This window comes from Zea mays, chromosome 5, assembly GCF_902167145.1.
Source record: "Zea mays cultivar B73 chromosome 5, Zm-B73-REFERENCE-NAM-5.0, whole genome shotgun sequence".
In the NCBI taxonomy this organism is placed as follows: domain Eukaryota; kingdom Viridiplantae; phylum Streptophyta; class Magnoliopsida; order Poales; family Poaceae; genus Zea; species Zea mays.
Window position 1 is genome coordinate 4,287,219 of NC_050100.1, and position 20,785 is coordinate 4,308,003.

The window sequence follows — 20,785 nt, forward strand, 5'->3', positions numbered from 1 at the left end:
AGCTTTCAGCAGTAGTTTCTCTCTCTCTCTCCCTCCCTCTTTTCGGATCTTTTGTGTTTTTGTTTTGAAACTAGCTATGGACCTATATGGTTTCTCGCACTGTCAAATTAAATCTGTCTCTCGGCTCTCAGTGAGCCTCTTTGTGCCGTGCAACAAATACGTCTAAACGTTCCATCGTTGCGCAGAGAGGCCCCAGCTGCTGTCTTGAATCTTGATCTCTTCTCCTTTCTCGTTCATTTTCCTTTCTGATTTGTCAGATGCATTTTTTTTGCTGCCTGGTTTTAATTAGTTTTTTTTTCCTACTTGAGCTTGATTGGTATACATACATGGAACTTGCTTTCAGTTCCATACGCGCGTGGTTCTTGCTTGTGTGAGAAATGCATCGCCATGCATGCATAATCCCTGCCAAATGCCATGGGAGTAGACGCTTTTGATGAAACAGCTGCTGCAGGCGGCTTGCATGGCAGTACAACTTGTTGCTTTTTGTTTGTTTTTCTTCTTTGCGATCTGGTCAGATCCATTGTGGGGGTTTCTACAGTGACCCTTCAAATCTCGTGCAGCATAACCTGGCCGTGCAGCAGCATATGGTTCCAAATTAAGTTTCTGTACGAGAGCGGGAGATTCTTTGTGTTGCTTCTTTTTGGAACTTCTCTTGGAGTTTTCTCGATCATGGTCGATTATATTGGCTACACAGCAAATTACCATATCCTTGTCTACGCCAGTAACTTTTCTTTGACACGTAAATGACCGATGCTTTTCGAAGCGTTTTACATGTGTGAGTTCTTTTTTTCCCCAATTATTACTAGTAGTCAACGTAGTGTGTATCTTTAAGATTGTGATTTTATTTTCACTGCCGTAAATGTGTGAAAGGAAATGCTTCAGGTTAAAGCTTTTTTAAATAATGACCTGTTTGTGGGGACTGAAAAAAATAATGGCATATTTGCTATACACACTTCGTCGTCCCCCTGCCCCATTTTAAACACTTTGCTATTACAGCTTCACCCTTCCCACACTCAGCGCCAGCAAAAAAATAATGCAAAAAAATAATATAGAACGAACACTTAAACTCATACACATCTGCTCCAGAAATTTAAAGCTAACCATCAGACCACACATCTTATTGTTTAAAAATAAACAATAATTATATTTGTAACGTAGATGTCACTCCCACGCTCTCCCGATTCGTGGCAAGCGTATGTACACATAACTAGTAGCAATATAGAAGAACCCTAGTCAATTGACTCCCTGCGACTGCCAGATTGGGTCATTTTCTAGCCCACAGTCCACACCGCTGGCGCTGGATCCCCATGGCAGCGTCGCAACTAAACTGGCGTAACAGGCTCCGCTGCACAAAGCAACCAATACCACCACCAACAACAACAACAACAAAATGCAAATCCTCTTCAACCCGACATTAGGTTAATTGGCTTGTCAATCCACCCAGAACTTGGCAATTTCCTTCGCACTTCACTGTAAGCTGCTTTGATTTTCTTAACCCTAGCACCAACTAGTGTCCGCTTTTTGGCTCCCCTTAATATGGCAAACTTTCTTATTCCCTGACCGCGCTTGTATCTTGAACATTATGAATATATAATCAATCAGGTGGGGATTCTTCGTCCCCCCCGTTGCATGTTTCAAAAAAAAAAAATCTTAACCCTAGGATAAGTGGATGTTTGTTTGGGATTATAATCTATCTAGATTATATAATCCAATAATTTTTGAACTAAGAGTTAGTTCAAAAGTTGTTGGATTATATAATCTGGATAGATTATAATCCCAAACAAACACCCCCTAAGTAACTTGCAATGCTGTCTTGTTTATCGAATCTAGGACGAGAATTTCATTATCCTTTCACTAAGGATTCTGACTTTTTTTAGTGTTTATACCTTTGTGCTCTAATGTGTGAAACCATGATCCAGTTAATCTCAATAAGAATATTATGATTCATTTTGCCTGGTGGTTTATGTCTTTAGGTCGCTATTAATCCCGAGTCAAAGTCAAGAGCAACGAACAGGGAAGTTCTCAATGAACTCATCAAGTTGCACGGGAAGACATCTCTGGGCGGCAAATTGCCTGCCTATGATGGCAGGAAGAGTCTCTATACTGCTGGTTCACTTCCTTTTGAATCAGAGGAGTTTGTGGTTACTCTTGTTGATCCTGAAAAGAAGGAGAAAGAAAGGTCTTCCCAGATCCTATGTCAGGCCATTTTTCAGTACTACACGAAAGACATTTCTCACCTGCTCATATTAATCCTTTTCAATTTATAGGGTGGAGAGAGAGTACAAAATCACAATTCGAATTGCCGGGAGAACAGATTTCTACCACCTTCAGCAGTTTCTGCTTGGAAGACAGAGGGATATGCCTCAGGAAACCATACAAGTACTTGATGTTGTCCTCAGGGAGTCGCCGTCTTGGAAGTATAATACCTACACTCAAGTTCTTGCTCTGAATTTTGTTTGAGTAATCTTTTACCCAGGGTACTGACAACTCTTTGGTAAAAAAATTGTCACTGCAGTTATGTCACAGTGTCCAGATCCTTTTTCTCTACAACTTTTGGTCACAGAGGTGATATCGGTGAGGGGCTTGAGTGTTGGAGGGGTTACTACCAAAGCCTGCGCCCAACACAAATGGGCCTTTCGCTGAATATAGGTAATACCCTGTTTATGTCGTTGTTCCTCAGCAAAAAAATGTTTTTGTTGGTCTATGCCTTTTGTTTGATATATTTTGGTAATTAACTTTGGTTATAATGTTGCCTTTTCAGATATTTCAGCAACATCCTTTTTTAAGCCTGTGACAATTATCAAATTTGTGGAGGAGTTCCTGAACCTGCGTGATACATCTCGGCCGTTGTTTGACAGAGATCGTGTGAAGGTATTTTTTACACAATGACAATCGCGATAACTTCTTTTATAGAACTTGTACAGCACGCCATCCTAGAGAAATCTTGTATGGCTGTAACTGTGTTCAGATAAAGAAAGCATTGCGCGGTGTCCGAATTGAAACAACTCACCAACAGGACCAAATCAGAAGATACAAGATAACAGGGATTACTCCCATCCCTATGAGCCAGCTGATGTAAGTATTTATCTGCAAATGATACTCTTCTTTTCTGTTCTCTCTACAGCATTTTCTGTAATATTAATATCAATATTAATTCTGGTTTTCTGAATTGCTAGTACATCTCTTACTAACTGCTAAATAGTTGTAGTATTACAGTTATCACAATTTGAACGATCTGACCTATGTCAACAGTGCCATAAACTTATTTTTCCTTTTTGTCATTGTCATCAACTGACCGCTTCTTTTTTGTCACTTTAGATTCCCTGTTGATGATAAAGGAACAAGAAAGACTGTAGTGCAGTACTTCTTGGACAAATATGACTACAGATTGAAGTATGTCTCTTGGCCTTGCCTTCAGGCTGGCAGTGATTCACGACCTGTATATTTGCCTATGGAGGTACTGTGTCCATGATCATTCAGTTGTACCTGAATTATTCATGTTATGTTCATAGTTTCAATAAAAATGGTTGTAGGTTTGCAAGATTGTAGAAGGGCAGAGATACTCTAAGAAGCTTAATGACAGACAAGTGACGAACATACTTAGAGCAACTTGTAAACGTCCCCAGGAGAGAGAGAAGAGCATACGTGATGTATGCTTCTAGACCTTTATTCCTCTGCTGTTTTTAGAATAATTATTATCTCTTTTGGATATCATTTTTATTGACATTTTTTATGTGCTGCATAGATGGTTCTGCATAACAAGTATGCAGATGATAAGTTTGCTCAGGAGTTTGGCATCGAAGTTAGCAGTGATCTAGTGACTGTTCCAGCCCGTGTGCTGCCTCCACCCCTGGTAAAATTGCTAAGTTCTTTTTTGCAAAATGTGTGTCCATGAATCACTTTTGTTTTATTATTTGAGGAATAATCAATTTCTTTGTTGTATTTCAGTTGAAATATCATGACTCTGGTAGGGAGAAAACTTGTGCACCAAGTGTTGGACAATGGAACATGATCAATAAGGTGACACTATGTTCTTACTTAGAAATTTATCTCTGATGTTAGTTGAGCATTGCCATCGTTGTCAATAAATTTATTGTGAACTTGTCCAGCATCATCATGCACTGGTTGTCAAGCTTTTATGAGTGTTTGTTTTTCTTTAATGTTGAAACTATTATCGCCATTTTTCTAGACCAGTCTTTTTAACACTGTTCTGGTACCCTTTCCCAGAAAATGATCAATGGTGGAACTATTGATAACTGGACTTGTTTGAACTTTTCACGCATGCGCCCTGATGAGGTACAAAGGTTCTGTATGGATCTGACTCATATGTGCAATGCCACTGGAATGGTAAGTTTTTTACTATTTGTATGTGTTATCAAGTTATGCCAGATAGTTCACTATATATACTGTAGTTTTTACTTCTAATCATCTCTGTAGGTTGTCAATCCACGCCCATTTATTGAAGTCCGGTCTGCTGCTCCTAACCATATAGAGAATGCTTTGAGAGATGTACACAAGAGAGCCACCCAAATACTTGCCCAACAAGCAGTGGGAAATCAGCTCCAGCTTTTGATTGTAATTCTTCCTGAAGTTAGTGGTTCTTATGGTATGCATACTTGCCTCTTGTTCTGGGTCATACACACCTTACAGTTTATTAGAATTTTTGGTATATAAATGACTCCTACTTTTGCAGGTAAAATTAAAAGAGTCTGTGAGACTGACATTGGAATTGTATCTCAATGTTGCTTGCCAAAGCATGCTAGCAGGCCAAACAAGCAATATTTGGAAAATGTTGCACTCAAAATCAATGTCAAGGTCTCTCAATACCTATATTTTTTACATTATGCTTTTTTTTATTTTGGTTCTTTCCTGCAGGAATGTAACAATTCCTTTCGTCGAGCAGGTTGGTGGGCGTAACACGGTTCTTGAGCGAGCCTTTTCACACGATGGTATACCTTTTGTCTCTGAAGTCCCAACAATCATCTTTGGCGCAGATGTCACACACCCCCCACCAGGAGAGGACTCTGCATCATCCATTGCTGCTGTTAGTTTCTTCTTAATCAATCATAATTTGGTGCAATCTGAACTATGAAAAAATAAGTTATCATGTTGCTAACTTCAAACATTCAAATTGTGCAGGTGGTGGCATCAATGGACTGGCCTGAAATCACCAAGTACAGAGGTCTGGTTTCTGCTCAACCACACCGACAAGAGATAATAGAAGATTTATTTACTGTCAGTAAAGATCCACAGATGGGGCACAACGTTAATGGTGGCATGATCAGGTAAGGTTTTTTATTGATTTGAGTTGACCTATTGAAAGTTGTCGAATGGTTCATCTGGGTAACTGGCATTGCAGGGAACTACTGATTGCTTTCCGCAAGAAGACAAACAGAAAGCCTGAGAGGATAATATTCTATAGGCATGTGTTCCAGATTCCTGTTTTTGGTTCATTTATTGTATGCTGTTGAGTGAAGTATGTTGACTTATCACTCCTATGCAGGGACGGTGTAAGTGAAGGTCAATTCAGCCATGTTCTCCTTCATGAAATGGATGCTATCAGAAAGGTATGATTTCCAGCATCAGAATTTGTCGGTGAAATATGGTTTTCATTGCCATGCCCATGTCAATGGTTTTGTCCCTTTCCATTTCAAGGCTTGTGCTTCTTTGGAGGAGGGATATCTACCCCCAGTGACGTTTGTGGTTGTTCAGAAAAGGCATCACACAAGGCTTTTCCCTGAGGTTCACGGAAGGCGTGATATGACTGATAAAAGTGGAAACATTCTTCCTGGTTAGTGTTTTTGTGTCACACTGTTATTGGGTTCATAAAGCTGCTGCTTCTATAAGCATTTGCTGTCTGGGCCTTATTTTGCGCGTCACTTGTGCTGCAGGAACTGTGGTTGACCAAATGATTTGCCACCCTACTGAGTTTGATTTCTACTTGTGTAGTCATGCTGGCATTCAGGTACGTTGCACATTCTTTTCCAGAATAGCACTTGTCAGACATTGAGTGTCAAAAATATTTCTTGTCAGGGAACAAGTCGCCCGACCCATTACCATGTGCTCTATGATGAGAACGAATTTACTGCTGATGCACTGCAGTCACTGACCAACAATCTTTGCTACACGTAAGTTCAACTCTCCAATCTCCCTCCATCTCTGACTCTTTGATTTATCTAACATCTCCCTACTGTTACTTGATGAAATGTGCAGCTATGCTCGTTGCACCCGTGCTGTATCAGTGGGTAAGCTCTTATTGCATCTCCTCTTCTGTGTCCTATCATAATCTACTCAGCTGAACCTTTTGTTGATATGAGCTATTTCCTTGTGAGCTTGAAACATGAGAATTTCAAGCTCTTTGATATGATCTTTAACTGCAAAACGGGGGTAGTTCAATGAGTGAACACATTGACAGCATTTCTTTTAAAAAGTTGTTGTATTCTCAACCTGTGCTATGTAGATTGATCCATTGAAATAAATAATCAAGGATATTATTGTCAGCTCTAACACCCATCTTTATCTGTTGGGTTCATGAATCAGTGTTTCTTTGTTATTATTAGCACTATTGTCGCCCTTTACGGCTGTAACTATCATATGGACAACTATTTTCTTGAACCATGCATCATTTCATTGTGCTCTTTTATGTTGTAGATGCAAAATAGTTGGTTACCAGTCATCGCTAATGTGGTGTTCTTTGCTTTCCAGTCCCACCAGCGTACTACGCCCACCTTGCCGCATTCCGCGCACGCTACTATGTGGAAGGAGAAAGCTCAGACGGTGGCTCGACACCTGGCAGCAGCGGGCAGACAGTAGCCCGTGAGGGGCCTGTCGAGGTGCGTCAACTTCCCAAGATCAAGGACAACGTGAAGGACGTTATGTTCTACTGCTGAGCTGCTCCAAGTTTAGCATTCAAGCTTTCTTATTTTCGTAACTTATCCTTGATATGGAGCTGGTTGCTCTTATTTTCGTCTCTCGGTATTCGGAGTAGCTAGGCTATGACTGGAGCATGGTCTTGAAGGCCTAACACTCTGTTTGGATGAAATCAATGCAAATACTCTATAATTTTTTTTGTATTTGTGTTCTTTCTGTTCGATCAGTTATTATCTAATCTGCTTTGCTGCTTAGTCTGGTTGATTGACAAGTTATTTTTTTTAAGATGAAGTATCTTCCCAGCCATTTTGATTGATATTTGATTCTGGACCGTAGAAGTCGCTTGCAAGTTCATGTTCCTTAGAACCAAATGGATGAGCCTCTCAAGAGCAAGTTCATGTTCTCTTCATTGTTGTGCAAGTTCATGTTCTCTTCTTTGGATTTGTAAGTTGGCTACATCATAATTCATAAGATTGTCACACATGTACACAGCTAAGTTTACACATCCATTCTACCAAAGTAGAAACTAGCAAACTTTAAAAAAAACTGAGTATTATCGTACATTCGTACAACGTCCCAAAGGCAATCAATCAATACAACGAAAAAAATGTGCTCTCATTTGGCATAGGAGCTATATATTGAGGGTGCGTACAGCGTACTTGACTGTTATCCGTGCCAGCGTACAGCAGAATCACGATGCAAGAGTTCAATTGATCCAACTATTGTAATGCAACCATTGTCACAGTTATGCAACTATTGTCATGTAAATACAATGGGATAATATTTGACAATATAGATATACAACTATTGTAATGTAACCATGCTAAAAACGCAATGGGATCGAAGGGAAATGATACACAAACCTGTGAATCAAGGTTCACTTCAGCACCAGCACCAAATACTGCATCTCCTTCCTCCATAGCTCCCGTCGTTTTTATGGCCTTCATCTCCATATCATCAGGTACTCTTGACTTGGCTTTCATGGCTTCCTGAACTTTTCTTTGATGCTCCAAAACTACAGCTTCACGTTTTCGGTCCTGGAGATGATTAAAATCATCAAGTATGAGTTGCCACCTTCACTCTAACTATCCAATCAACTCAAAAAATGAACCCTAATAGTTTGTTCTTGAGAAAAATCTTCACTCATTGTATTTGTATATGAATATTTGAAAGCCCTCAAATTTAAGCCACCATAAGGAGCATTGCCATCAAAAGTAAGATCTAAATGAATCAATGTCCTCTCTTAGGGTAAGACACATAGGGAGGCCTGCAGAAGCTTGAAAGTTTGTCCGAATGAAAGAAAATCTCGATAGAACTTTTTGCCCTAATATTGTTGGTTAAGCCTTTTTGTTGCATAATTTGGAGTCCAGTTACTAACAATCTGTACTTGACAATTAAACTACTCAGTTAACTGCACTTGAATGAATAACTATTACAGTTCTAAACTTCCAATCATGTTTCTAAACTATTTTTTAAACGAACCAGGCAGGAGAGTTGTCGATTATTTTTTCTAAACTGAGAAGTGGTCTGGATCGGACTAAACAACAAACACCAGGCGATTAGATTGGGACGTCAACACGCTGACACCATACAACTTAACTCGCCGATTGGATTGGGACATCAAACGACACCACACTCACCGCCGATACAGAGTGCCCAAACAAACAGGGGCGGATCCACCATGTGGGCAAAGTGGGCCATGGCCCCACCTTAATTTTTAGACTTTTTATAACTACCTTTTGTATATATAATAAATAAAAAATATTAGGTATATGAGACCAAATTAGATAAACATCAGGTCTACCACATCATACCATTGACTAACTCATAAGGTCTAGCACATCATCCTAGGCCACGACCTATGTCGACTAAAACACAGAATGAGAAAGGCATCAACCGCACGTCCGTAGCATCCAACCCCCTGTTTAGCACGTCCTAGCATTGTGCCCAATGTCCAATCGCCATCCAACAGTCAACTCATCATTGTTGGCCTACCGCTCAGCCGCCCACCCAACCGTCACTGCCAGCCGTCAGGACATCGTCGCTAGCTTGTGGCTCGCCTGCCATCGCTGCCAACCCATCGTCTAGCCGATAGCCCATCATGGTCGGCCCGCCTCCACTCGGCCACTGTCCCGCACTAGAGTGCAAGCTGCCACGACACCATAAGATTGATGGTTTAATGGTGTTTTCGATGTTTTTTCTATATAGTTTTGTTCTTTTACTTACATTGATGCTTACTTTCATGCTATCGATTGGAGTTTCTATCGATGATTTACCGTCGTTAAAAGGATTTTTGATATCCATATTATTTTGTAATAGTCATGATATTACAACTTAACTTCCATGCTATTACCAAGAAACCACTTATAGTTAACATTTTTTTATGATTTCTCCATTATGAATTGGCCCCACCTAAACTTTTGTCCTGCGTCCGCCACTGCAAACAAACACAGGCAGCGGCAACCCCACACGAGAGCACACAAAACTGCTAAGGGTCATCGTTGTCAAGCAAGGATGCAGAGCATCCAGCAACTCCCAAAGCAGCCGACAGACGAACCAAACGAAAAGCAGACAGACAGCCCGAAGCGAAAGGTCTCAACAGGTCATCGTTGTTGGGCTCAAGGCACAGAGCAGCTCCGACTTCCAATCTTGACCCTCTGCCCTGCCTCCGGTTTTTGCTCGACCTTTGAAACATTCTGGACCACGAAGAAAAGAGGTTCGCCTCATGTTATCGTTGCCGAGCCACATCCCCTGACATAGCAGCTCCGACTTCACGTTGCAAAACCCCACCTCCACCGGCATACCAGGTGCCGAGAAGCGAAGCAACAGCCGAAGGCAAAGCCGTGGCCGAGACAAACTTCAGAAGCGACGCCTTCAGGAAGGGAGTGATGTCACCGTGACGCCACCGTCGCCTATCCCCGATGGATCGGGCTTTCCCCCAAGGAAGATGGCGTTGGGGATGCAATCCCCTCAACAGGGGAAGCGGCGTCCATGGGCGTCACCGTCGCCGAGACTTTCGCCCAAGAGCCCCCAGCACAGCGTCTGGCTGAAACCTCGAGACACAGCAAGTTGCCTCCACCGTCGCCGCTGCCCTGTCGTCCCGCACAATGATGAAGATTTTGGGGCCTGCTGCCACCACCACCACCACCCTGCGCTAGTCTGAGCCACTAGCCGACGCTGCCGCAGACGAGAGGTCCCGCTCCAGCCTCTCCAGGCCAGAGCGGACAGAGGCGATGCCGCAACCGTCGCTCGACATCAGACGTCGCCCCTCCCACGCACAGGCGCGCGCCCCTGCCTCACGGACACCGGATCCGGCTCGGGCCCAGCCGGATCTGGGACCACCTGCCACCCGCCATCGGGGAGGACGCCCCGCGCTGACAAGGACTCTCCGGGGGGCGAGGCGGCCGCGCCTAGCATGAGCCACCGCCACGGCTGGACGCCACCCATGCCACGGCCCGGCAGACGACTCGTCGGCCGCCGCGGACGCAGCCATGGTCGTCACCACAGACGGCGCGCAGGAGCCTGGAGCCGGCAGAATCGCCCCGCCGCCGCCTTCACTGCCGAGCCACGTGAGCATTCCCCGGCTAGCTCCGACGGCGGCGAGGTAGAGAGAGGTGGGAGAGGAGGTGGAGGTGGCAGCGGCTAGGGTTGGCGCCGCCCGAGCTGGGGCAAAAGATGGCGCTGATAAGGTCGTTTGATCTATGCAAAAGATGGCGCTGGTTGTTGGTTTTAAATGTTATCCTAACCATTTAACTAGCTATGTACAACACATTATGTCTTTATTTCTCTAAATGTTGTGAGGTGCTCTCGAATAAAAACTACATGTTTGCCTCATGGTCTATGTAAGGAAACCTTGAATTTGAATGCGTACAACTTCAGTTGCTCTGCCTGTTTTTAGATGATTCGTCTTTAGATGGGTTGAATATTATCATATTACTTGTCTTTATGTAAGTAATGTAGAAATCATGCCACAACACATTTCCCCACATAAGAGGGCCATATTTGTGAGCTAAGATAATTTTGAGTCACAACTCACCGTCCCCTTTCGATAGACTTAGGATCTCCTTTTTATATTTTTTCACCCTACAATGTAAAATTGTTCTATAAAGTCCATGGTATATCATCATATCATGTATTATCAACTTAGGATTTGTTTATTTCGATTAATAGTGACATTAAGCCAATTTTAGTTGTTCGAAATGACAGATTTCGACATTTGTTATGATTGTTGAGTTGATTATTGATAGCATCACCAAACAATGACCTATGTGTGCACAATTATGCACGCACTCCTACTAGACATGGAAGGAGTAAACCTCAAATATGCTTTCTTCCCTTAGGTATGTTTCTAGATTCTAGTCCGAAGTCGGTCGTTGATAGATTTATTTCTTTTGCTTGCTCTCCGTTACTTTCCCTTCCTTATATTTAGAAATCGATGTAAAGACAATAAGAAAGTGGTTGAGACAGCACATTCTTGGTAGTTTATTGGCTCTATAAGTACAATGGGTACGTAAGTTATGTGTATTGTTTCATGCTCCTTGGTGATTTTTCATCAACGGGTATATTTTTAGATAATGGAAGGGAGTTCCGGCTTTCCCCTCGTAACGAGGTTAGGGCCAAACAAAGCACCACACGCGTGTTTACAGGACCCACATCTGATACAAAGTCATCATACCAAGAACAAACGACTGAAGCAAGAACTTATTAGAACTGAATTCTTTTAGAAAAACTCCATCCATAATTGGAATAAAACTGCATAGCCACCGTCTCAAGGCAGCGACATGCCTGATTTATCTTGTTCTTAGCTTCCTCATTGTGTAAAAACGTCCAACACCTAAGCCAGTGTATCATCCGAAATAGTACCTGCAAATAAGTAAACATAGTGGTTTTTTTAAAGACTAAATCATTTCTACTTATCCAGATAGCCCAGCATGCTACTGAAGCACCTGTAATAATTAAATTCTTAGTTTTTAATGGGACCCAGTTAACCAGACACCAAAATATTTCTCACAAATCTTGGTTAAGATAACCCAAAGCACCATTGTACCAACCTCCAAACAAACTTTGCGAAATGGCAATCGATAAATAAATGTTGTATACTCTTATTGGCTGTACAGAAAACACATTTCTTATTACCATGCCAATTCCGCTTTGCTAAGTTGTCCTTAGTTAGTACCACCCCATTTATAAGATACCATGAAGATCTTAATTTTCAAAGGAACCTTTAACTTCCACAAAGCTTTATTGTAAAAAACTTGTGGATTGTTTAGAAGGACACCATACATGAATTTTACAGAGAACAAGCCCGAACTAGTCAAATTCCCTTTGAGAACATCTTTCTCATTTGAGAACATCTTTCTCATCAACGGGTATATACCTAGGGTCTGTTTGGTTTGATGGCTAACTTACCACACTTTGCCTAACTTTTCTGCCTAAGGTTAGTTCTTCAATTCAAACGACTAACATTAGGCAAAGTGTGGCACATTTAGCCACGAACCAAACGGCCCCCTAGTCATTCATTAATAGTACTGTCGTCAGTTCTGGAGCGCGGGAGCAACCGGCAACGCGTCTCGACGTTAGCCGTCAGGCACGCCAAGCCTCCTCTTACAGATATTATAACAGCAAAGGACTCCCTGCAGGCACACCACCGCGACTCAAAAGGCTTCCAAACATGAGGATGCATCAAACGGAACAGTGCCATTCCGATAGTCTTTTCAGCTCACAGATTAGTTAAGGCCAAGGGCTTAACAGGAGCAAAACACCGGACGAACTCCCTACAAGGATCCTCAAGTAATTTACATGGAATGTCACATGGTGCCACCAAGAGTTCTTACGAGTACAAGGCGAATGTAAGAAAATGGATAAGGTCCAGCGGCGCTGAACAACGTCATTGGCCCTACAGCCTTCTTTTGCTGGAGATGTTGGGTATAAAATAGAAGCAAAAATGCATGGAAATGGAAACGGTTAGACAATTCGGTTTGTACAGAGAAACACATCACTCGGCTGCTCCATGCTCTTCAGAGGGCCTTCAGCTCAGCCTTGACAGATCTTGTTTTGGTTGCCACACCGCTCTTTGGCGAGCATTGTTGTACTCTGTTAGCGTCTCTAGGACTCCCGATGCTGTGACGATGTGGCCGGGTAGATGTTGCGTTGGTATTTTCCCCGCCAGGTGTCAATGGTGTATCACTGCAGCTCCTTCTCCTTGAACTTGTAAACTTTGGCGATTTGGCACGGGTAGGAGGCACCTTGACATAACAGAAGACAAAAATTAAATTCACCATCAAAGCTATCAAAAGGTATACTAATACTTTGCACAATGTATTCATGCCGCGAGAAATAAACATGTATTTCGGTTTTTGTGATTTTGTCAAGACAAAAATGTTCTCAAATACTGTTTGCTCAAGGCTCAAACTAATTATACCCACGTAGATCTTGCTGGTCCTTGTGGGTTTTATCTCTTTTATGTGTTTCCCCGTTTCGTTGTTTTCGGTTCTCCTTTGCCTTTGTTTCCCTTTTCTGTTCTTTGGGGGTTGAGCTCTGAGGTTTTCATACGGGGTTTCATCTCTAGCCTACCCCAACGTGCTTGGGACAAAAAGGCTTTGTTGTTGTTGTTGTTGTTGTTGTTGTTGTCATTATTGGACAATCAACTTGGTATTAGTGACATCATGTGTTGTTCAAAAAAGGGGGGGCACAAAATCTGTCCTCCTTCATTTTAGAATGGTGTGTACATTCCATTCTTGGAATTACTATACCCTCAACAATAACCATGACTTATGCAAAAATTGATAAAAGTCACAGGCTCACAGCTACACTTGTTGAGAATTAGAAACATGAAACTGGAATTACCTTCTTCAGTTCAGCCTTTGGTGGGGGCCCTTCTTGATAGAAGCTTGGCATGGGTTTCGCTCTAATCACCAATGACTTCCTTAGTTGTTTTAAAGCAACGTCTTGCTCATCCTACCCAAATAATGAACATTATAAGATTAGTTAATGACAGATAAGTAATAGTGCTTTCCATATAGACAGGACTCGAAGAAAAAGAAACAATCACAAGCACTTACTAAAGGAAAAGCACAGGTAGACACAGTCAATCAGACTATTGTAGAATTAGTATGAAAAAGAATATGATGGCCAATGGCATCAAATAACAATATTTAACTTAACACGACATTAAATATGCATATGATAGTAGATGTCATTCAATCAGCCGTACCTAAATGAACACATCATTGATTAGATAATCACAACAACCAAGTCTATGTGCTGACATTGCTTGCGTACAGCTTGGATTTCATTTTAGAAAATCATCGATATTTCAGATTGAAAGACAGAAAATGATTACAACAGCGGACAGGAAGATTATAAAACATGTGTACATGTGATGAAACTATAATGATAAAATATGTGAAATTTAATAGATCCTGTATTCCAATTGCTTGACTGAAAAGCATTTGAAACCTCAACAGTTACATATAAAGGGAAATTGGAAAAGAACAAGGAAAAGGAAGAAATAAGACTGGTGTGTAAGTAAAACAGAATGAAGTATCATGTGTTGAGCAAGAACCTTGAATTTTCCATAAATTTTATAAAGGGTGGCATAAAGCTCACTTAGTAGTTGAGTGGTCCCAGAAACAACTCAATTTGAATACTGCCCTTATTGCTATTATTTTCAAAGCAAAATTTACAAAATCGATCAAAAGAAGAATATAGAAAACTCAAGTGACCTTACCTACAGTTGGTTGCTTCCAAGAGAGATATCAGAATTCAGAAGTAAGTTCTTCCTACCTTTTTCCTGGCCTCAGCCTCGTCCTTCTCTGCTTCCAAAGCTTTATGTTTCTCCTCTAATTTTGTGTAGAACTGGGTAATAACAACACTGTCACTACCTAACCTTTTTTGGAACAAAAGTGCTTGGCTGCTTGCTAGTTGTGAATAATCAGAATGAATTAAGCAACCATCTAGAAATAATGCAAGAAAACTATATACACCTCCTTCCTCTTGTCAGCACGGTTAGCACACACAAATGAAGGAGCGACGGGAACAGTCATCTTAGTTCTGCCAGCTCTTGTTGATGTTGTAGTTCTTTACATAGCTCAGGAAAAGGGCCACATGCAACTCAGAATGCTTGTAAAATTCATGTGTTTCTGAATTTAAACATAACTATGAAAAAGGGCATCATCTTGAAAAAATATTGAGCATAACAAAATATTGTAAGTTCAGTGGATACAGAAAAGGACTGTTTAGACAATGCTTTCATGTTCACAGAAAATAAGTGTATGAGTAGGAGTGTTCATCATTATTTACTGTGAAATAACAAAAAATTTGGTTCTTAATTAAGTAAAACCAGTATGTGATTTTAAGGTCATCTAAGAAACATGAATATTCAAATCTATCATTCTGTTCTTATGTAAGTAGGTGTGAAACATCAGAAGGTTATATACCAAAGTTACAATATTAGGTGCATAGCTATGAGCCTATGAAACAGCATAAAAAAGAGGATGACGAGATGCTCAACAATAGCACACAGAAAAAGGATATGAGGATGTCACAGAACAAGAGTCCTCTTCCAGAGGATGAAATACCTTCTCAGGCTGCAAAGTCTTCCTAAGTGCCATCTGCGTACTCTGAAATAAATAGCCAGAGTAATTCTGTTAGTATAGCCTCCTATTTCAGAGAAGTAAACTGCAGAATATTTTGAGACAAGATGACAATCATGCCATATTGCCATCTGTTCAGTTTGCGCAACAATTTCTTAGGTGATCATGTGTGGTAGAAAACTTAAAACATGGAATAAGTCCATGATCAGGTAGGCGTAGCTTCAATGCATAATATAGAATGTGTATGATCTAGCTAGTAATAATTAGCAAAAAACACTTACTGGGTGATAAGAAATAACAGAATCAAAACAAGAGGTAATGATATAGGCGGCACCAAAATTTAATGAGAAATGTGCAGAAGGCAATGATCATACCTTCTTTGTCATGCTTGCTGGAGAGATGCTACTTTTATCACCAGATTTATCCTTATTGGCCAATGGATTGGCCACACCACCATTTACTCCAAACAAACTTCTTTGATTAGAAAGAGAAAATGGTCGGGGAACAACACGTTTAGGCCTCTCCGATCTAGAACTTGCAGTCGCGGATTTTGCTGGGGACTTGGGAGGAGCAGACTCTTCATCAATCAACTTGAGTGAATCTTGATTTACACGTTTGTCTTCCTGTGTGTCACCTTCTACATCAGGTTCCTTAATGGAACTAGTTTCCTGGCCTTCTGGGCTATCATCATCGTGACTGCCACTAATAGTTTCTTCGCATCCATCAGTGTTACCATTCGGATGGCATGTAACAACACCATCTGATTCTTCATCTGTAGATATTTCCACAGCATCTTTCAAAATTGGGCTGCAGAAAAGAAATTAATAAAGAATGAATATGCATGTAGCTCTGCAGCTGGAGGCCTAGAGAAATTCAAGCAGAAGAGAAGAATGGATATATAGTACATGGCTTCAGCAACCGTCATGGACAAAAAGAACAAATTATAAAATATTGTTCACAAATACCATGCTATGCTCCCTACATTCGAAATTCTGTGTTCATGTTCTCAGGATAACTGAAGGACCTGGTTCGTTTAGCACATTCTGGCAGATGATTGCCTACGCAAATATATACTATTCAACTATAACCATGCTGGCGGTCGTTCAGAACATATTTGGTAGTCTTTGAGGTACGTGACTGCAAAAGTATACCCGGAAACAAAACTATTTATTATCCAAAGTGAACACATTTAGAGAGAATAGCCCTAGGAAAAGTAAACATTAATTAGTATGCTCCATACATTTTTCATTGAAATTCAAGGGTTAGCAGCCATCGGATATGTCATATGTAAAAAAGGAAAACCATAAGCAAACTCAGCAATCCTAACAGGAAACTACGGATACAATATATTAGATGCCTGAAATTTTAGAAATATCAAGTGGGGATGCCTGTGGACTGCATGTGAAACATTTCATGTATGCAGGAGTTCAGAATCGCATCCACAAGATAACTTTGAAGCACCAGGGAATGATGCCAGCATGTTCAACAAATAGAGGCATAGAGTTTGCCTCTTCAAAAGGAATAAGCAGCAGCAGCTCAAGTCCAAATTTCGTGCTTGATGATTCCCAGTAGTTTCACACATTCACATAAATTGAAAAAATGTCACAAAGGCCTCCCACTGGACCCCTTTAAGAGTGCATTGCTTGGGAAAATACTGCCTGTGGTAACCCTGTGCTAAAATTAGCACAGGCACCGACAGCATTGAGGGATGCAATGCAACATGAACAAAGACACGACACAATTTATAAGGCAACACAACACTTGACCTTCTGTTTGCCCGCAACCTCGGAATCAATCTATCTCCGAGAGCAACCAAACCCTAACTCGCCAGGCCCAGACCAAGTAAGAAATCACCCACCAAAACCTCACTAAAAATCTTGTAAACAACGGAGAGCTCCGCCAGATCTACCAACGAGCTAGACGATGAGCTCCGACAGCGACATTGCTCCGGGGATAGACCGACCCATAACCCACGGAAACGAAGGGAGTGCAGCAGAAGGCAGTGGGCATTACGTGCTCTCGGCCCCCTTGTTGGTGAGATCCCACCGGCGGCGCGCCGCCGACAGATCCCCACCGCTCTCGGCGGTGGCCGACATGGAGCGACAGCGCAGCTCGAGCCCGCCCGCCGCGCGCGGCTACGCTAGCAGCTAGCTTCACCGCGTCTCCCGGCCTCGACACCCAGCCGCGCGTGTGCGGAATGCGTCTTTTCCTTTTCTGGGGGAGGAGAGGACTCCCTCGCTGTGTGCCTGTGTCTGACTGTCTGTGTGTGGCTTACTGGCTCCCTCGTGCACGAGGGGTCGGCCGCTTCATTCAGTAGCGGAGCGCCGGAGCCCAAGCCCAGTGGGAGGACCCGTGCTCGACGCTCGGACCCACGTGTAAGTGTCGGCCGAGGGTACCTTGGTTGGGAGGTTCAAAATACGGTGCGGTAGAGGCGCGAGAAGCTATAGAAGATCCGTCTCCCTTCCCATAAGCACGACAGAGGAAACACATAAGACACATGGTATAGGGTTGGGCCTCTGGCCTCTTTCTGTTCTCTATATTATGAGGGAGTGTACATGTTCCTTATATAGAGATGTGAGACCCCTCAGGGGCAAAGCGGGTATTTGCCCACATAACCCTAACTAGGGTTACTTAACACTCCCCCTTGGGCGAATACCGCGATCAACCCATGCCTCGTTAAAACTCCGAAAAACCCAGTGGGAAAAATGTGGAGAAAGAGTGCATGGTGATACAAATTGCATTTGCACTTTGTTGCCTCGTTAAAAACCTAATGTGAGAAACTTCAAAAAAAACTCACCAAGGGAAAAGAGTACAACTGGTGTCATCGGGACAGATTTCGATCCTCTGGGATCTAGATTCTATCGAATCTTCTATAAGGGCTAACTTTATAAATGTGCTCCCCCTGATCTTTGCAAAACCGTATCAATAAGGCAAAACATCTTTTTCTGAAAGTATATGCACATAAAGATTTAGCAAACGGATTGCATATCCTTGCAAGGACTATTTCAGTAACTTTACCTCTACTCGCTTCTAGGATATACGAGGTAAGTGCACGTATCAATATAAATAGGCCACTTTGACTGATGGTGTTCGATCGACTGGATCTATATATTTGATAGAAAGTTCCATAAAGGTTCACATATTGATCATCAAGCTCACGCCTTCAGGGCATATAATATGACATTTATTGTCTCACGATAGTGATCAATATAAGCATTCGCTCCCCCTGACGATGACATCTGTCAAAGTCGTTATCCCTCATAACTCAAGCATATTCTTCAAGATATATGTCTCATTGTTCATCTAGAATAACGAGAATGGATGAGGTTGGGGTGCTATCATTTTCTATCTTACACCACAATTTATACATAGTTGTGCAAAGCAAATAACATGTCCTTCTATAGGACTTTAGGGGATAATATAGTTGCAATAGTACATATTCTAAATATGACACGTCGCTCCAGGCGTTCATCCATTGCAACATCTATGATGGTGTAACAAAAGTCCATCAAAGATCGTAATCCATCAGGGATTTTTCATCGATCAGATATATCTTTATAGTCTGTCATTCTGGCACAATGGGGATATTTTGCCAGGAACACCTAAACCTTATAGGTTTTTGCCATCGGGGCTTTAGAGGATATTGTAATTCCACATCAAGTGGAAAATGCCATGAGTAAAACTCGTGGAATGCACATGTGCTTATTCGGTGAACTTCAAGTCCTTTGGTACCTCATCTTATTCCTTTTCGGGTCTGTATGGGTCTTTATCCCTTTATAGGGATTATCAAACTTTGGTGTTTAACACAGACTTTGTTTCTTCTGGATAGGTTCCATCTGAGAACGATAGTCTCAACTACGAGATATTCTCCCTACATAGGAGAGTGATCATTCATCAGAAATGTATTATTCGGTATGAGATTTATATGTTGCATATTTATAATTCAAAGATATGAGTCCTCCTAGGATCTCATGACGGATCTTCAGAATCCTATTAACTGCATATTTTAATTCATGCCATTTGCCAGATATATTACATAGCAGAACAGTGTTTATTCAACACATACGTGGGATGGGTCTCTCACAAGACCACTTGAACCATCGCATTCACCACACATTATTTCAATAGTGCCCATAAATGTCCGAACTTCAAGCTCGCGACTTTCATTTTGCGAGTATTGGTTCAGCCTCGATTGCATTTATCAATGACCCGATAAGAGAGCTTCAAGCACTCATGCATAGGACTTTGTTTTGGATCCATTTGCAATCTATAGAGGCAAGATAGGTGTCGACACATTTGTCTCCCACATTTAATAATGATCTCCGTTATTTCCCAAAACGAAAGATTCATTGTCTCGTATTCCCAGCACAATGATATTGCGCGTATTGCTAGAAATTTCATCATCAAGATGAACCTCTTCGTGAGGCAAATCACCATCAGGGTGAATTAATCGGAGGAGAGTTATCACAGACCACGTGAATCTGCAATCAGAACATATGCTTTGACTAAGGTCGATGGATCATATTCGCAGGCGTCCCCGCAGAATAGATCAAATGCCAATAAGTCAAATGTGGATATGATATTAATCCCGGGTATATCCACATCTACATCAGGTAGAAGCATTTAGACCAATATGGTTACTCCTCAACGATTTCTGGCAAACTCCATATACACAGGAGTACACACCGAACGACAGGTTCAGTTTAGCTTTTGTGCGTTTAATAGAATATTGAGGCATTACACTATATGGGCATTCCTCCCCCTAATGTCGAGATGTTCTAAAAGCATACAGATAAAATCCCCAACCACAATCATCCAGTTGTGGCCAATGTATACTATTGTGGTGATTTATTTGGGAAATCTTACGCACATTACAGATAGGGGTTTTATGCAGTGAGCTTTGGACTTAGATTAATGTAGTGGCATGAATACTACATATTTATCCTTCACATGAATGGTTAGTCTCAACATCCAGCGAGACACACAATAACAAGTTGTTTCATGGTTACAATTCTGCAAACTTATTGTTATTATTACCAAATGCACAATCAATCATTAAGATTTAGACTAACATGCACAACACTATTTTATCCATAAGGCTTCTTCAGGGGCTCATGAATACCATTCGTCGTTTGGAGCCATTAGTTGACTTCAGATCAACAAGTAAAATGACCATCAGGGTCTAACGCTCACAAAGACATTCACTGGTTGCATTGTGCTTTGAGGCACATAGGAAAATGTGTGTTTATATTGGTAGTAAAGTGCACGACATCAGGCCAATGCTGCCAAGCAAAGATTTTTATATGCAGAGATGTATAGTC

At 41.6% G+C, this 20,785-nt stretch overlaps 2 protein-coding genes across 7 annotated transcripts; one reads left to right on the forward strand and one right to left on the reverse strand.

Moving 5' to 3' along the window:
- The first annotated feature begins 1,211 nt into the window (after nucleotides 1-1,211).
- Nucleotides 1,212-7,096, forward strand: LOC103625809 (protein argonaute MEL1). Of its 2 annotated transcripts, none has more exons than XM_035958925.1 (22): nucleotides 1,212-1,472; nucleotides 1,974-2,179; nucleotides 2,268-2,417; nucleotides 2,516-2,649; nucleotides 2,762-2,871; nucleotides 2,969-3,075; nucleotides 3,319-3,457; nucleotides 3,534-3,650; nucleotides 3,746-3,853; nucleotides 3,949-4,020; nucleotides 4,228-4,347; nucleotides 4,438-4,606; nucleotides 4,694-4,815; nucleotides 4,904-5,044; nucleotides 5,140-5,285; nucleotides 5,360-5,422; nucleotides 5,504-5,567; nucleotides 5,656-5,791; nucleotides 5,892-5,965; nucleotides 6,034-6,128; nucleotides 6,214-6,245; nucleotides 6,706-7,096. In XM_035958925.1, the coding sequence occupies exons 3-22, from the start codon at nucleotides 2,359-2,361 to the stop codon at nucleotides 6,888-6,890; spliced, it is 2,193 nt and encodes a 730-aa protein (XP_035814818.1). In that variant the 5' UTR covers nucleotides 1,212-1,472; nucleotides 1,974-2,179; nucleotides 2,268-2,358; the 3' UTR covers nucleotides 6,891-7,096. The 2 variants fall into 2 exon arrangements, with proteins under 2 accessions (XP_035814818.1, XP_020393427.1); XM_020537838.2 differs by having other exon boundaries at nucleotides 1,215-1,472; nucleotides 3,017-3,075.
- A 5,452-nt stretch (nucleotides 7,097-12,548) lies between these two features.
- On the reverse strand, nucleotides 12,549-17,792 carry LOC100191142 (seed specific protein Bn15D14A). 5 transcript variants are annotated; one of them, XR_002269387.2, is made up of 7 exons: nucleotides 17,478-17,792; nucleotides 15,839-16,271; nucleotides 15,406-15,491; nucleotides 14,856-14,949; nucleotides 14,600-14,727; nucleotides 13,717-13,827; nucleotides 12,549-13,115 (listed from the first exon to the last, which is right to left on the reverse strand). XR_002269387.2 is itself a non-coding variant. In XM_008682717.3 (7 exons), the coding sequence occupies exons 1-7, from the start codon at nucleotides 17,558-17,560 to the stop codon at nucleotides 12,888-12,890; spliced, it is 1,104 nt and encodes a 367-aa protein (XP_008680939.1). In that variant the 5' UTR covers nucleotides 17,561-17,792; the 3' UTR covers nucleotides 12,549-12,887. The 5 variants fall into 5 exon arrangements, 4 of the variants coding, with proteins under 4 accessions (XP_008680939.1, XP_008680938.1, XP_008680940.1 ...); XM_008682717.3 differs by having other exon boundaries at nucleotides 14,656-14,727; nucleotides 14,856-14,946; XM_008682716.3 differs by having other exon boundaries at nucleotides 14,656-14,727.
- Between the last annotated feature and the right edge of the window lie 2,993 nt (nucleotides 17,793-20,785).

Bases quoted from the DNA above. Each gene is read 5' to 3' on its own strand.
- LOC100191142 (XM_008682716.3), bottom strand. From the start codon at position 17,560: ATGTCGGCCACCGCCGAGAGCGGTGGGGATCTGTCGGCGGCGCGCCGC. The intron at 16,272-17,477 runs GTAATGCCCACT...TCTTTTCTGCAG, and splicing joins AACAAGGGGGCCGAGAGCAC to CCCAATTTTGAAAGATGCTG. The intron at 14,950-15,405 runs ATATCCTTTTTC...AGCTATGTAAAG, and splicing joins TCTTGTTCTGTGACATCCTC to AACTACAACATCAACAAGAG.
- LOC103625809 (XM_035958925.1), top strand. From the start codon at position 2,359: ATGCCTCAGGAAACCATACAAGTACTTGATGTTGTCCTCAGGGAGTCG. The intron at 3,651-3,745 runs GTATGCTTCTAG...TGTGCTGCATAG, and splicing joins GAGAGAAGAGCATACGTGAT to ATGGTTCTGCATAACAAGTA. The intron at 5,286-5,359 runs GTAAGGTTTTTT...CTGGCATTGCAG, and splicing joins GTTAATGGTGGCATGATCAG to GGAACTACTGATTGCTTTCC.